Source organism: Arabidopsis lyrata, assembly GCF_000004255.2.
Source record: "Arabidopsis lyrata subsp. lyrata unplaced genomic scaffold ARALYscaffold_7, whole genome shotgun sequence".
In the NCBI taxonomy this organism is placed as follows: Eukaryota; Viridiplantae; Streptophyta; class Magnoliopsida; order Brassicales; family Brassicaceae; genus Arabidopsis; species Arabidopsis lyrata.
Window position 1 is genome coordinate 21,279,299 of NW_003302549.1, and position 16,119 is coordinate 21,295,417.

At 40.7% G+C, this 16,119-nt stretch overlaps 3 protein-coding genes across 5 annotated transcripts in view; all 3 read right to left on the bottom strand.

The window, feature by feature from the left end:
* Window positions 1–601: 601 nt before the first annotated feature.
* Window positions 602–3,753, bottom strand: LOC9306688 (crooked neck-like protein 1). Its single transcript, XM_002870571.2, has 7 exons — window positions 2,533–3,753; window positions 2,182–2,247; window positions 1,935–2,079; window positions 1,622–1,840; window positions 1,317–1,527; window positions 1,033–1,228; window positions 602–929 (listed from the first exon to the last, which is right to left on the bottom strand). Exons 1-7 carry the CDS (start codon window positions 3,690–3,692, stop codon window positions 812–814), a joined length of 2,115 nt encoding a protein of 704 aa, XP_002870617.1. The 5' UTR covers window positions 3,693–3,753; the 3' UTR covers window positions 602–811.
* A 6,075-nt stretch (window positions 3,754–9,828) lies between these two features.
* On the bottom strand, window positions 9,829–11,134 carry LOC9306689 (probable transcription factor At4g00232). The gene has a single exon (XM_002870572.2). It carries the CDS (start codon window positions 11,038–11,040, stop codon window positions 10,291–10,293), a length of 750 nt encoding a protein of 249 aa, XP_002870618.1. The 5' UTR covers window positions 11,041–11,134; the 3' UTR covers window positions 9,829–10,290.
* Window positions 11,135–14,410: 3,276 nt separating this feature from the next.
* The window catches only part of LOC9306690, a 2,740-nt gene continuing 1,031 nt past the window's right edge, over window positions 14,411–16,119 (bottom strand). For 2 of the 3 annotated variants that reach the window (XM_021019681.1, XM_021019680.1), the window contains exons 3-9: window positions 15,785–15,892; window positions 15,622–15,689; window positions 15,423–15,563; window positions 15,199–15,240; window positions 14,932–15,062; window positions 14,728–14,829; window positions 14,504–14,645 (exon numbers count right to left, since the gene is read on the bottom strand). In XM_021019681.1, coding sequence (XP_020875340.1) covers window positions 14,517–14,645; window positions 14,728–14,829; window positions 14,932–15,062; window positions 15,199–15,240; window positions 15,423–15,563; window positions 15,622–15,689; window positions 15,785–15,876 — 705 coding nt within the window. In that variant the 5' untranslated portion in view covers window positions 15,877–15,892 and the 3' untranslated portion in view covers window positions 14,504–14,516. Of the gene's footprint in view, window positions 14,646–14,727; window positions 14,830–14,931; window positions 15,063–15,198; window positions 15,241–15,422; window positions 15,564–15,621; window positions 15,690–15,784; window positions 15,893–16,119 lie in introns of all 3 variants that reach the window. The other variant, XM_002870573.2, reaches the window with a different exon arrangement.

The window sequence follows — 16,119 nt, forward strand, 5'->3', positions numbered from 1 at the left end:
ATTTAAAGGTTTCTTTTTTTGGCTTAATAAGAGAGGGAATGCAAAATTTGGCACTACCTGTGTTTATCTAAATGCCATTGAAGTTGGTTTATAATTACGGAAATAACCAGAGCACAAACGAAGAGTTTGCTAAATTTCTCGTCGTCGTCTTTATATATCTCTCGATATTTTGCCCACAAGACGTGATTGGTCCAATATCCACTCGTTCAGCGGAAGCCATAATCTTGCCACGTGGCATACATCTATTGCTTGAGCTGCAAGTTGCCAAGTGACCTTATTTTTTGAGAATTTAACAGAAGTTTGATTAGCCCAGCCGACTCAAAGTGGACTAAACCGCTAACGAACTAAACCGTTCTATTTTTAAAGCGTACAATAAACTGCCACGGACCAATTTTATATCTACGTAAAAATGGTTTGTAGATAGTCCACCGCGGATTGTAGATAGTCCACCGCGGATTTGTTTACAAGTGAAAAGAAAACAAGTAAAAAGAAAAATAGTATAAAACTATACAGCAATTTGAATATCCCATTTTAACCGGCAATTAAACAAGATTCGGTTTCATACATTTCACAAACCGAACGATCAGAACAAAAACCGGAATGAAGAAGGATCCTGTTTAATTTCTAAACCGGAAAATTCGAACCAAAACGAAACATAAGAGGACAGATTTGAATTTTGTTTTGGTCCTTGAATAACAAAAATTACTGCTAAACCAGAACAGGATGAGTGACGATGTGTACAAAGAGAGGACTAAGTAAGAATACAAAACAACATCTCACAACTTTGATATAACTTTTAAAAAGCTTAATCTTAATCATCCTCAGAAGTAGCAACCTTCTGCTTCTTCCATTTGTATGCAGCTTCAAGAATCTTGAGATTCGTCGTCTGCGATTCTTCTGGGTACAAATAGTCGATGTATTCTTCGTACCTGTTAAGAGATTCAAACAATTTTTCACGTTAAGCTTTAGCAATCAACTAATCACATTCAAAAGATAACAAAAATCGAGATATTATATATAAGCAATGCGTACTCTGTTGAGCCGTCTTCTCTAGTGATCGCCTTTCTCTTCTTGAGCTTCTTTGGAAGCTTCGATTGAACAATACTAACATCCCCGAGGTTACCAAAGCTACTCTCCATGTTCAGCCAATCCTCCAAGAGCGTAGCTCGTTCTTCCTTCAGCTCTGGTGTGGAGTCTTTGTAATATGTGTTGGCTCTATCGAAAATCGCTGAGTAGAAGAAAATATAGAGAAAAAAACAGTTAAAACATGTCACAAGGAATCATCAAAACCCATATAACGTGTAGTTTAAAGTTACCTCTGGCACGTTTGATGCAGTCTTTCTTGTGTTCAATAACATCTTCTTGGTCTTCATCTTCGTTCTCGTCTTCTTCTATTTCCGCAGCAGAAGCTTCAAACTTTGCAAAGCTAACCCACACCTTGTAATGCTTAGTACGGTCCAAGAGTCGCTCATATAAAGCCCGTGTCCTCTCTAATTCCCCTTCTGATATCTCAAAATCAATGTAGGCCTGTGACAAACAATATAGGATTTCAATGATCCAATCGGTTTCAAGAGTCTGAGGAATCTCGCTTCTATGAATGTATTCGACTGAAAAAACTTACCTTCCATAGCAGCTCAGGCATGTCAAGAGCTGGCTGGGATATTGCAAGTTCAAAAATAGCTCTAGCTCGTTCGGTTTCAGCAAGAGACCTCTCTAACTCAGCATACTTGCTCCAAGCATAGCAATTCTCAGGAGACCACTCAAGATACCGTTCATATAACTTTCTACACCTATCCATGTTTCCCAACTGAAGCTCAATCTCGATGTATTTCTTGAAAATCTATTTACAGGAAAAAGATCACCACAATAAGTAAAATCATTGTGTCATTAAAGAAGAGGAATGAGATAATAGTTTAAACGATTTTTAGGCTTACCTTATCTTTGGGAGCTTTTCCAATCGCATTTCCTAATATCTGGCGAGCACCCGTGAGATTCAATTGCCTTATCTCAAACTGAGCAGCGAGCAACCATATTTTGGCAAAAGAAAATTTGCTGTGGGGGATAAGCTTAAGGCACTCTCTGAAAATTTCAGTAAGACAAAGGCAATAGTTAGTTTAAACTATCAAGTGATATTTTGACAAAATACCAATTACCAAAACGTAAATGAATATAGACTGGTACCTGTAAACATCTCGGGTACGCTCAACATCTTCAGTTTCAATCTCTTCGTACAATGCATAATTAATCCTACACCAAGTCACATCAGTGTCAGTATTTTAGAAAACCACAGAACCATAAGCTAACAAATTAAACAACAATAGCTTTCCACGGATGTACTAAAAGCTTGACATAGATGATAAAACTACTATCTGCCTAAGACAACCAATCTCAAACAGTTCAGTAAAAGGAAACTAAAACTTAAGATTCTTATCAAAACCATGATCAGTATAAGAAGCCAACATTACAATTCTAAATCGATAATGCGTAATTGCCAAAAATCAGTAAACCAAAATTGAAAAAGAAAAAACTCACCAAAGATAGATATATCTTTGCCAGTATCGTTTCTCCTCAGCAGGTGGAACATTAGCAATAGCCCTCTCATAGATTTCTCTGATCCTATCTTTGTTCCCCACACTCTCTTCTAACCTAACATAATCAAACCACGAATCATAGTTCGAAGGATTCTTCCTCACTTCCTCTTCATACTGAAACCTCCTCTTCCCAACAATGGCATCCTCAATCCCTTCCTTATCACCATACTGCTTCTCAAAAGCCACAAACTTCCTATACAAATCCTCAGCTCTTCCTTTAGGAATATGATCAAGAGCAAACTTATAGATAAACCTAGCCCTTTCTACTTCCTTACATCGTTCTTCAAACTCTGCAAACGCCACAAAGAGCTGCTCAGCTTCTTCATCATCAGCAAGCTTCTCTGTGGCGCGTTCATACACACTCCTACAACGCGCAACTTCACCACCTTTCATCTCAAACTTAGCATATCTAATATAAGCAGAAACCTTCGGATGACAAAGCACAAATCTCTCGTATATCGTTCTAGCGCGTTCGATTTCATTATACCTAAGTTCAAATTTAATAAACGAGAGCCAACCTTGTTGATCCGGTGACCAATCCATCCACCGTTCAAAAATCTGTCTAGCTCCGGCGATATTCCCAAGTATCTCCTCCATATGAATATACTTGTACCAAAGCTGGTCAACACGAGGAAGAAGCGTAACAGCTCGATCCCAAACGTTTCTCGCACTGTTCACGAACTTGTTCTTCATCTCAAACTCTGCGTATTTGAGCCAAAGAGTATGGTTCCTGTAATCTCCTTCTATGGCTCGTTCCCAAACACTTCGAGCACGAGCGTAATCTTTCTGTGACTCTTCCCATTGAGCGTACTTGACCCAAACATGAATGTTCCATCTAGCGCGACGGATCTGGTCTTCAAATTCCTTTCTCCGGCGGAGTCTATAGTCGGAAAGCTCAGTGGAATCAGTGATTTTTTGCTTAGGAGGACGGATCTCAGCTTCTTGTCTCTCTCGAGCTTCTCTTAAAATCTGTTCGGCGGTGATTTGTACCGGCGCCGGAGTTTTGTTCTTGACACGAGTAGGTCTTGGAAGCTTGACTTCGGTATCTTTCCGAGTCATGTACCCTAAGGTACGATCGGAATCTTTGCCGCCGGAAGTCATGAGAGCTCGCGGTTTTGCTTTCTCTGGGGTTTCTGGATTTTGGGGAAGAAGAAAAAGATTGAGAGAACATAGAGAAACGGCGACGCATATGTTTATCTATTTATTGGGCTCTTAATGGGCCGTAATAGGTTTAACATTAAAATATCATTCTTAGCCAAATATCATTCTTAATTGGGCTCTTAATGGGCCGTAATAAACAAAATTTTAGTATCTGTTTTGAGTAAGTGACAACACAAGAACGTCTTCTGCAGTTGTTAAAGCCTTTGAAATCTTTTGTTATTGGCCTCAAGTAAGCTTTGTTACATGTATAAGAAAATAGGGTTTACTTGAGGCTTGAGGCCAAGTTTGGTGGACAAGTTTTTCCACCAAAGTAATTTAGTAAAACCATACTAACCAAACTCCATCTTCTTTTCACAGTGTGGAAGTCGAAACTAACACAATCAAGATTTGTCTAGGGTTTTATTTTAGGGATACAATAAACGCGAATTCTCAAAGAACAACAGAACGGATTGAAACCAAAGATGGCGTTCTTGATATTATTAGGAAAAAGATGATTTTGATCGTACAAGAGTGTGATCGTAAAAGAAAAAGTGTTTGTGCTTCAGAGCTTTGTGTAGTCTAATTTCTAGAGCGATCTTGCTTCCCCTTCTGTGAGAACCTTGAGTCTTCTTATATAGGGATGGTAAACCGCTTCTCCAGCGATATTCTCGGAAGATTTCCATTTATCTTGAAGTCGGCTTAGAATATCGCGGATTAGGATAGTTTCCTTATTCTTCGGGGTTTTCGGAAGTTTTCCTGATTTGAGTTGATCCTTCGAGATTCTCCCTTATCATTTCCGGGCATTTCGGAAATGATCCTTCTTTTTCGGAAATGATGCCTTGTTTTAGAAATGGTACTTTGAAGGTGAATGTTTTACTAAGTCCTTGCCTCGGGCAACTGATGATGAAGACTTCCTCCTCGGGTGACTGAGGACTTCTCCCCGGGTGTTTTGTCCGATAAGCACCTGAGGCTGCTCTGGCGAAGTTGGCTAGGGAACACAGGTGAAGTCGGCTCGGGGACACGAGTGAAGTTGCCTCGGGGACACGGGTGAGGTTGGCTCGGGGACACGAGTGAAGTTGCCTCGGGGACACGGGTGAGGTCGGCTCGGGAACACGGGTGAAGTCGCCTCGGGACGGGATGACGGTGTCGTATACGACCAGAACAGAGGCGCTTAGGGTGTACCCGAGCTGACGGTGTACCCAAGCTATCTGACGATGTACCAGAGCTGTCTGATGGTGTACCCGAGCTGTCTGATGGTGTACCCCGAGCTGTTTGACGGTGTACCTGAGCTGTTTGATGGTGTACCCAAGCTATCAGATGGTGTACCCGAGCTGTCTGACGGTGTACCCGAGCTGTTTGGCAGGATACCCCGAGCTTATTAGAAAGATAACCCGAGGTGTTGAAGTTCGGCTCGGTCTCAAAGGATGGTTGAAATCCGACCCCAACAGTTAGCCCCCCAGCTTGTTGACTTGGGGAGCAAGTGTAACGAGCTTCATGAACGAGCAGACCGAGCTGTTAACTTCTGCTTCGAGTCGCCAGTGAACCTGAGGCGGCACTCTTAGAACCGTTCTTTTTCTTCCTTTTTGTTGTAGTGTAAGATTGTGAGGATGGCTTTATCCAATCGAACATGAATGTTTCGTTAATTCTTCAAGTATTCTTAAAACGTTTCTCGTTCTTTTGAAGCGGCTTTCGTGATTCGAAGTGTTTCTCTTTTTGACTTGGAATGAGGACGTTCTTAATCCTCCGAACCGTTTCAGGTTTAGAACTAAGTTAAACACTTGAGTACCAGTGTTAGGATAACTGGGTTTCTGAGAATATGACTTTATCGTTTTCGGTTAAGTAGAAGTTATTCTTCCAAACCGAAAGAAAAATGAACTGTATACCAGTGTTAAGGTGACTGGGTTTCTGCAAATACGACTTAATCGTCCTCGGTTGCGACCCGATCTGATATAGTCAATATCCAGTGCTTAGAAGCAAACTGGGGCACCAGTGTTAAGATTTTACTGGGTTTCTGAAGACAATTTCATCTTTGGTCGGATATCTCTGACCAGATTGTCTCGAAAGCTTATATAGCGCGCTGTAACCATGGAGGTGTAGATGAATTTAGTTTGCGGGCGTGGCCATCGCCCAAACGAACCGAACGGAGTTTAGACCGTGTTAAATTCCCGAGGCGAGTTTCGGGGTGAAGATCATGGGTTTAATTCAAAGGAATAAAGCCCGAGGTGTTAGTCTTAGAAATAAATTCGTTAAAATTTTGAGTGGGAGTATGGATATACGGACCCCACTCCCCCCTCTTTTTGATTCGGGGGGGTAGCTGAACTTATCCGAGGACGAGCTGCCTACGTACCCTTTTCAGGGATCAAGCCACCCCGTAGTTCAAATTTACGCGTACCTTAGGTTTTTAGCGGTAGTATTTCCTGAGGTGTATCCACGGCTAGGACAGTCTCGGCCTCCTGGGGACAAGTTGCGTCGACAATGGGGTTAGGATCCGTCATCTCCACCTCAGGCTCATCGGTCGCTTTAGGAGGAGCGAGAGTCCCGAGAATGTCCTCAAGAGCTTTCTTCTCTTCGGCCGCCTTCTTTTCCTCGGGGTACTTCTCCTTGCTTCGACCGATCTTTGCCTTTTTATGATTGACCTCGGCTTTAGATTCGGCGATGAGGTTCCGAAGTTTATGTGCTGCCATGAAGCACATCCCGGAATTCTTTTGGCTTCCCCATATCGTTTTTACACCGTTAGGCGTCGGGAACTTCAAGCAGAGATGGTATGTCGAGGCGAGGGTTCGCATTAGGTTTAACCATGGGGTGCCCATAATGGCGTTGTAGATGGTCGGTTGATCTGTGACAGAGAAATTAACTATCTTCATTATTCCACTGGCCTGGACTGGCAGCTGAATAGTTCCGAGTGTCATTAGGGTTTCTCCAGAGAATCCAAGTACTGGCCTCGGAGTCTGGTTTACTTGCGACATGCTGATGTTCATTTCCCAAAGCGTCTCGCGGAAATTTACGTCAATAGTGCTGCCGGTGTCGATCAACACCCTCGATACGTCGTGATCTCCGATGGCAAGCGTGATGACCAGAGGGTCGTTATGAGGCCTGTCGAGCCCATTTGTCTTATTTTCTTCGAACATGATTACATCGTTAGGTTGGTCGAATGGCCTTAACCAGTTGCTGGGTACTTCGGCTCGTCTCTGATAGGCTTTGATCGCGGCTACGGTGTCGGGGCAAAACGCTGATCCTTCCATTATCGTGTGGATTCTTTGCCGTGTTCTGTCATGCTCCTCGTCGGATGTTCCCTGGATTCTCTTCGGAGCCTCTGGCTCCCTTGGCTCGGGACCCCTTGCTGTGTCCACCTGTTCGGGCTAAACTTGTTCTGGCTGTAGGTCTTTGAGGGTTATGTTCGTCCCAAGCTCTCCGGCTAGAAATTTGGCCGCTAATATTGCTCTGAGGCTCCTGCATCTGGAAGTGTGATTCCCGAAGGTCGTGTGATGCTCGCAGTATTCTTTTTCGTCACATGGGGGTTGACTTTTTGTCCAAGTGAATGAATCTCTTCCTCGCCCACGGCCTTGGCCTCGGCCTACGTCGACTTGATAGTTGTGGGCTCCTGAGAAAACGTGCCCCTCGTGGTGCGTGTATGTTTCACTCTGATTCGGCTTCTTCTGGCTATGCGGTCCTGTTTGGGCTTTCTCGGTTCTGGATGCTTGCTTTGTCGGCTCATATCTCTTCGCTAGTAGCTCCATTTCTTCTTTGTGGGCGACGAAATCTGAGGCTCGGTGCAGCGCGTCGCGAATTGTAGTAGGTTTGGATAGGTTCAGCTCTTTTCTGAATTCTGACTTTTACCAGAGAGCTTTCTTCAAAGCCGAAAGGGCGGCTACGTCTGTGATTCCTTCAACTTTGGCTAACGTCGATTTGAAAGTCATGAGAAAATCTCTTAACGGCTCGCTGGGCTGTTGAGAGAGAGACCACAGATCTGCGTCGGACGTCCCGGGGTCGATCAGCACAGAGTATTGCTTAAGGAAAAGTGTTGCCAGCTCGTCGAAACTGTCAATCGAGTTTCGTTCCAGTCTTGAAAACCAATCCAATGCGGGTCCCTTGAGGTGTTCCACGAACAGTAAGCACAGACCAGCATCCTTCTCTCCGGGCTTGAACCTGGCTCGGGCCACGGATATCACGAATGATTTAATGTGACCCTTCGGGTCGGTTGATCTGTTGTAAGAGTCGATTTTGAACTTTCCCAGATTGGACATTGTCGTTTCGGAAATTCTTTTGGTGAAAGGCGTATTCCGAGATTCTTCCAGGATTCGGTCGATATTAGGTGCTGAGGAGGAAACGCTATGTATCTGGGTTTTGACGAGCTTCATATCGGCTTCCGCTTTGGCTAGGGAGGCTCGGATCTTGCCGAGTTCGCGTTCTCTTTCGGAATCTTTGGCCCACCTTATGTTTTCCTCGGTTTCCTCGTCATCTGTGAGATCAGTTCGCTCGGCAGAATTAACTCCGGTTCGGGTACGCTCTTCTTGCGGATCATCCGGCTCGTTCGTCAGGTCCACTACGTTCGGCTTGGCGGGCTCATCCTGATTTTCGCGTCGGGCAGGGTTGGCTCGGGTTGAGACTCTGGTGTTGTCGGTTGGCGTTGCGAACGTGAGCCTTGTTGGGTTGATGCCATGCAAGTCCCTCCGGGCTCGTAGCGGCCGAGTCTGGAAACGCGTGGTTTTGTGTTGCCCACAAGATGCGATTTCGTCGATTTGCTGCGCCAAGGTCTTGTTAGCTTTCTCTTGATCGTCAGCTTTCTTCTGGAATTTAACCATCATATCCTTCAGTTCGGCTAGGGTCGCTTAGATTGCCGGATCTGCCTGAGGATTCTGAGGGTTTGGAGGGTTAGGATTTTCTCCTCCGGGTGGCGGTATCTGACGATCGTCTTCGTTCATCGTCCTCTCTGGTGATCGAGTCATGCGTTCTTAGGGTAAGAGAATTCTAAAGTATTCCCTAAGACGGCGCCAAACTGTGGAAGTCGAAACTAACACAATCAAGATTTGTCTATGGTTTTATTTTAGGGATACAATAAATGTGAATTCTCAAAGAACAACAGAACGGATTGAAACCAAAGATGGCGTTCTTGATATTATTAGGAAAAATATGATTTTGATCGTACAAGAGTGTGATCGTAAAAGAAAAAGTGTTTTTGCTTCAGAGCTTTGTGTAGTCTAATTTCTAGAGCGATCTTGCTTCCCCTTCTGTGAGAGCCTTGAGTCTTCTTATATAGGGATGGTAAACCGCCTCTCCAGCGATATTCTCGGAAGATTTCCATTTATCTTGAAGTCGGCTTAGAATATCGCGGATTAGGATAGTTTCCTTATTCTTCGGGGTTTTTGGAAGTTTTCTTACTTTGAGTTGATCCTTCGAGATTCTCCCTTATCATTTCCAAGCATTTCGGAAATGATCCTTCTTTTTTGGAAATGATACCTTGTTTTAGAAATGGTACTTTGAAGGTGAATATTTTACTAAGTCCTTGCCTCGGGCAACTGATGATGAAGACTTCCTCCTCGGGTGACTGAGGACTTCTCCCCGGGTGTTTTGTCCGATAAGCACCTGAGGCTGCTCTGGCGAAGTTGGCTAGGGAACACAGGTGAAGTCGGCTCGGGGACACGAGTGAAGTCACCTCGGGGACACGGGTGAGGTCGGCTCGGGGACACGAGTGAAGTCGCCTCGGGGACACGGGTGAGGTCGGCTCTGGAACACGGGTGAAGTCGCCTCGGGACGGGATGACGGTGTCGTATACGACCAGAACAGAGGCGCTTAGGGTGTACCCGAGCTGACAGTGTACCCAAGCTATCTGACGGTGTACCAGATCTGTCTGATGGTGTACCCGAGCTGTCTGATGGTGTACCCGAGCTGTCTGATGGTGTATCCGAGCTGTCTGATGGTGTACCCAAGCTGTCTGATGGTGTACCCGAGCTGTCTGACGGTGTACCCGAGCTGTTTGGCAGGATACCCCGAGCTTATTAGAAAGATAACCCGAGGTGTTGAAGTTCGGCTCGGTCTCAAAGGATGGTTGAAATCCGACCCCAACACACAGAATCTTCACTCACGCCAAAACTTGCTATCGATCTAACCAAAAACGAATTGTTGAACCAATCGTCTCCTTGTTCAAGAATCATGACATCCTTATCCTTTTCTAGTTTCTGAATCCTCTCACTTTTCCTTGATTCAACTTTTCCTTGACCTAACTTAACTTTTGAAACATGCATAATAAGGACCTAACTTAACTTTTGAAACATGCATAAGAAACACCTCAAAGTTCTTATCAACGAAAGGTTATATAGTAAAACCAATAGCGCAGTTTTACATTTAACAAAGATCAAATTCCAAAGAAACAGATTCCACTTGATAAAATAATAAAAGATAAAACCAACATCTTAAAAAGTGGCAACAATCCAAAACAAAGTCATCATAACATAATCCAGAAATTTAGATAGAACAATCCGAAAACAAAAGATAACCAGAAAATCATAAAAGCAAATCCAAAGTTGCAAGAACAAATTAAAAAGAGACCTTAATTTAGTATCTAACTGGATGATGCTGCTTCATCCATCATAGTGAAAACATCATTCAAAAACTTATCCCTTTGCAACATGTATTCAAGTTCCTTGGTTCGCAAGACTCTCCACTTTTGATCAATCATGTCCTTCTCCTCCATAGGCACCGAACCCCATTTTCTTTTCAGAGAATCTTCACCAACACCAAAACTAGCAATCTTCCGAACAATAAGCCCATTCTCAAACCATTTTCCTCCTTCATGAACCATCACTTGCTTCTCTTCTTTAAGCTTTATAATCCTCTTACTCTTCCTTGGTTTCTCAACAGCAGATTCCACATCACATCCCCAAATCAGTCTCAACAACTCAGAACTTGTGTGGCCGTGAGGTTCCGAGGAAGACGGTTCTTTAGCGTTAATCTTCACTTGACCCATTAACTTCTTCTTCAAACTCTTCATCTTCTCTACGAAGTCGTTAACATCAACGCTTATATATTCCTGGAGGAATTCGTAAGCTCCGTTCATATCATCAAAAGGATTCTTCCTTGTTATAGCTTTGAAATCTGTCATACCTTGTAGCACACGGATCTCTTCTTCCTCACTCCACTCCAACTTTAGAGAACTCGCCTTCTTCGCATCTTTCTTCGATCGCTTGGCACTCACGTCTTTGTCCATTGACGTCACTTCGTTCTTCCGCCTCTTCCCAGCTGGCTTAGCTTCATCGGAACCACCACAAACCTCCTTCATCTTCTTGGACCGGTTGGTATTCACTTTGCCCATTATCAAAAAACGTTTCAGGTTCTCTGAGAGAACGAAAGAGTGAGAATTGGTAGAGATTTAAACCCACAAATAATTTGACGATTTGTTTACCTTTTCTTGGAAATGTATATATTTCATTAAATATATAAACTTTTGTGGTTTTTTATGCTTTCTTTGTGGTATTTTATTTTGGAAAGTAAAAAATTAAAAGGATTTATACATTGACGTAAATGTTATCTATGGGTCACAATTAAGTCAAGCCCAATATTCATTTTTAGATCAACTAGAGGAAATCCGGGCTACGCCCGGTGTACATTTGATATTTGATATTTTAAAATTGGTTAATGTTTTTTTAATTTTATTTAGTTTCTTTAGTGAAAATGCGAAAAATCATGTGATACTATTAATTGTTTAGTTTTACATATTTATCATTTCCACATTAATTTTCATTTACAAAATTAAGTAGAAGAAACTAAAAATTAGTGTATATAGTATTTTCATTTATCTCCCGTAATTTATTTTCCATTTGTCTCTAATCATATTATTCCGTAGTTCTATATATTTTAATTTTATCTTATATATTAATTATTCTATGGTTTCTAAGATTAGATTACTATCATATTAGTCCATATAATAATAATTTAGCTAAACACTATTGAGATGGTTTTCTATGTCAAATAATCATAATAATTTCGTAATGCTAAGTTCTAGCGCGGGTTATTTTTTTTGTGTTTGTACTTTGTACTATGTTGATAGGAATTAGAAGGTTATTGCCTCGTCCATTTTACATGAGCTTTAATTCACCGTGAATATACTACAAGTTAAATGTATTTTGCATCTTGTTACCCATCTCGCTCCTCTTGAAAATGTTTTCGTTTCTTTGATGACCCTTTGTCACCTTTACCAATAGATACTCATCAAACTCAACCCCTCCCATAACATCATCTAACTTAGGTGATTTAGTTCTCTTTATCCACCAGCATAAAAAAACTCATAAATGCTCACATACTACACATCACAATGCAAAAATAGAACAAAAATGTTAAACAAATAAAGATTTGGCATCAATGATTATGCATAATTCAAATGCTTTAAACTCTATTTTCCTAATCATTGATAGTTTGTTCTTAACTAAATGAATAAAAATGTAGTAATTTTGCAGTGTTGTTCTACTTGGCCGTCTCTTATCTTTCAGCAGCACCTCTACTTCTTTTCTTTTGAATCCTGAAAGAAATAATTATATTGATAAACAATTGATTTGTATTATTAGCAAGTTAATCGATGATGTAGGTAGGACCTAATGATTCACATTTACAGCTTGGTGAAAATATAATTAGCTCATCATATTAAAGATTCGAACACGTATGTGTCACTTTTCTTTTCGACAATCTTTGTGACTTGCAAAGCATATTATTCGTCTCCTTCAGATTTTCCCATGCTTAAGAATCTGAAAAAGTTAAGTTTCACACATGGCGACTCTTATCTTTGTGAAAATCTCCCTAATTGACAATATTTTGCACTAAAAGAATGAAATTCTAGAATTTCAAGAATAACGAAGGTCTTTGGAAATTACTTTTGGTTGCAAATACGAAAACCTTACACAATTCAGAAAGTGGATCCATATTGTAGTCATCTTTGCTGCCGTTGACGTCCTTAATAAATCCTTGCAAGATCTTCTTTCGCGTAGTCCTTTTATTCCTGCAGATATATTGTTCTAATACCATAAATAATCTGAATTTTTGTTGGAAGAGAAAGTGGAACCATACCGTAGTCGTCATCAATAAGCGTGACGAATTATAAACTGGAGATGAACGCTAGGGTTCTGTGTGCAGCGGCGTTTCGAGGATCGCAAGCCTTGTCGTTTTTCATGCCTTGCGGGTGGACGGTGGTGATATATCGATCTAGATCTCCCATTAACGTGACTATTCCCGACTATTAGCCTTCAAAATCAAAAAGGAGAAAATATTTCAGGTAAATTTGTTACATAGTTTTAGAGTTTACAAAGGAGATTGATTGTTAAATACAGAGAAGTGAGAAGTCAATACGGTAATGATATGAGTTAAAAATGGAAGATGCGATTAAACGTGTGAAAGAGGATGTGGGAATGATTTATCTGTGAACGTGGGAGAGCAAGTGACTCAAAACGGACTAACTCAAGGAGAGGGAGAAGAAAGGTTTTGGTTGCTCTTCCACGTGTCATAGACTGATTAGTGGTTCATTGAAGATGTCACATGGTAACACGACGTTCTAGTTCATGGGCTTTGAAATGGGCCATAAACTTAATTCATTTTCTATCTCGTCTTCAGATGTTTGTTGACGTGGCTTCCTCTTAAGTGAGTTTTGTTTTGCTGATGTGGACACTCTTAGACCATCAGCAGTGGCAAATGTGTTTGTGTGGGTGTAAGTATTTTTTTAGTATTATAATTTAAAGCAAAAGAGAAAAGAGAAAGAGAAAGAAAGAGAGAGATAGAGAAAAAAAGTGTTACACCCGAGTGTAAACTTACACCCGGGTGTGAAGAGAGAGACAATTTTTTCGTTTTTTTAATACCTACACCCCAAGACTTACACCCACCTGCTTGCCCCACTGCCCATGCTCTTAGAAGCCTCAATTAGTTCCTTTTATTAGTAAGAGATAAGAAAATTTTGCAAATATGCTTCTTGTGCAATTCAGAATAATCTTGGAGAAATTTTAAACCTGACACACTACAAAAAAGAAGGGATTTAAAGTCATTTTTCAAGTTTCCTAAAGTCAGCTTTTAAATGACCCTAACAATATAAAGTCATTTTTGAAAATGATACAACAAATGATGACTCTAAGTTTTTTAGAAACACTTCAAAAAGTGACTTCAAACTTAAAGTCAGAAATCAATATGGGCCATAATTTTTTAATGAGCTTTATATTTTGTCTGAATCCATTTACCTGTCTGAAATCTAGTTATGTGTTTGTCTGAATTTCAGTTTCATTTGTGTCTTTAATTTTTGTCTGAATTAAACCTGTAAAAAAAATGAGGAACAATAACCAAATACATTATATATTTTCATGTTCCAAAGTCAAATAGAAAACAATATTTGATCACAGTCTGATACAAGAATATCTGATTCAGCTATAAAAAATTAAAACATATGATATGCTATATCTGATCATATTTCTATGCACTTCTTCTTCTAATACCCTTGTTCTCATCCAAGATGTTTGGATTTTTATGCAAGTACCCTTGTGAACTGAAACAAAAACAGTGGAGATCATTTTCTCTTGATTCATGAACAATGGCATACTATCCACAACGTAACTGAACTTAGGAAGGAAAATGCATCGTTTGAGCTGAAAAGTGATAACAGGAGGTAGTGTACGCGAGAGAGAGAGAGAGAGAGAGAGGGAGAGAGAGAGAGAGGGATGTATGCACTTCTTATTCCGGTATTTCTTGAGTAATGGTTTATGACTATGTAAAGATAATTCAAAGTCATGCTCTGTTCAAAAAAATTGGATGAAAATATTTTTAGTAAATCCATTTCCATGCACTGTTCACAATCTCATCTTCTACAAACGGACGCAATGACCACATCAGACTGTAACTCTCTAGCTCACCAGATGATGACTTCAAACTAAGCGATCTCACAATCTTTTCCTGAAAAGACAGTATCCATTTATCTTCAGTAAGTTAACGGTTTTTAAGATCAACCATGAAGAGAAGGGTTCATATGGCGCACCTGCATCGCATAGTTCTGCTTCATCATACTGTAAATAACTGCGATAAGTGCAGCGTACTCTAGAACTTCAGGTCCTTGAGGTAATTGTGCAGTCTCGTTCTCCTAAATCAAACACATCCATACTACATTACTTTACTCTTCTGTGAAACCGTTTTCAAAGATGTAAGCTAGTTTACCCGAGAACAAATTCTGTCGACATCTTACCTCATCACACGTTACTTGTTGCAATTCATCACTTGAGTATTTATCTAGCTGTACGGAAAACTGTGTGGCAGTCTCAATGGCAAGGGCTGCTTCATCGGTGAGACGCTCAAGCTCAATTAACAAGCTTTTGGCTGCAATTTTCACATCTTAAAGATTAAAAAGGCATAACTGCTTATAGAAATAGAAAATATAATATGTGGGAGTGAGTGATGACATGAAAGAGTAACTAATTGCAAAACAAGTTATAGAGACGGAGTAATACACTACCTTTGATTAGGTGGTCAGAAAGTCCAGATAGGGATGTATGCACTTCTTATTCCGATATTTTTTGTTTTCAGATAAGAAACGGAAGACCAAGTCGAGAAGAAGAAGAAATGCAAGAAAAAAAAGGAGCAACATGTAAGCAGAACATAAAAGAATAATGTTCCTAAAACAGGAAACTTTTCACATAACTTAGAGACTTAAATCAAAAGAGTTGTTCGGAAACTTACAAGCTCTTGTACTTTGTGCAGCATCGTGGATGTTAATACATCCCGCTTCCATATATGATTTAAGCCGTCTTGTTTCATTCTTCTTGATAATGTTCTCCATCAACTTAGACGAAGTAACCATTGGAGGGCGTTGAAGAAAACCTGAAACAGTAATTTCATAAGAAACAATGTCATAGAAAGATTTCAAAAGAAAACGTACTTAGTCCTTGCTGAAACCGAAGAAGAAAGTTGTTTGCAGCATTCCCTAGTTCCTCAAGCTGTGTGATTCTATAATCATTACAATAACCAAGATTAAGAGGGACTCAATTTACTTGAAAGTAGTTATGTATGTAAGAGAATCAAAGCAAAACAATAAACTTTACCCTGTCATAAAATCTTTGAAAATCTCGGATATTTTCTTCTTCTGTTCGATTCTCGCTTCCCTGTCTTCGTCTTTCATTCTAAAAGAACACATGTAACATTGTTTCAAGCTACAAAACCATATGAAAAATTCAGAGACAACACTCGCTAAACAAGAATTTGCATGCCCAATGCGGGAAATCAAACAGGAGCTTAGATGATCCAATAAGGCAATGATCTATTTAGGCTAAGTAAACGGAACCACAACGTAACTGAACTAATCATAAATTCACAACCAAACAGTAGACTATTGAGAACCCAATTCGATCCATGATGAGAGAGAGAGAGAGAGAGAGAG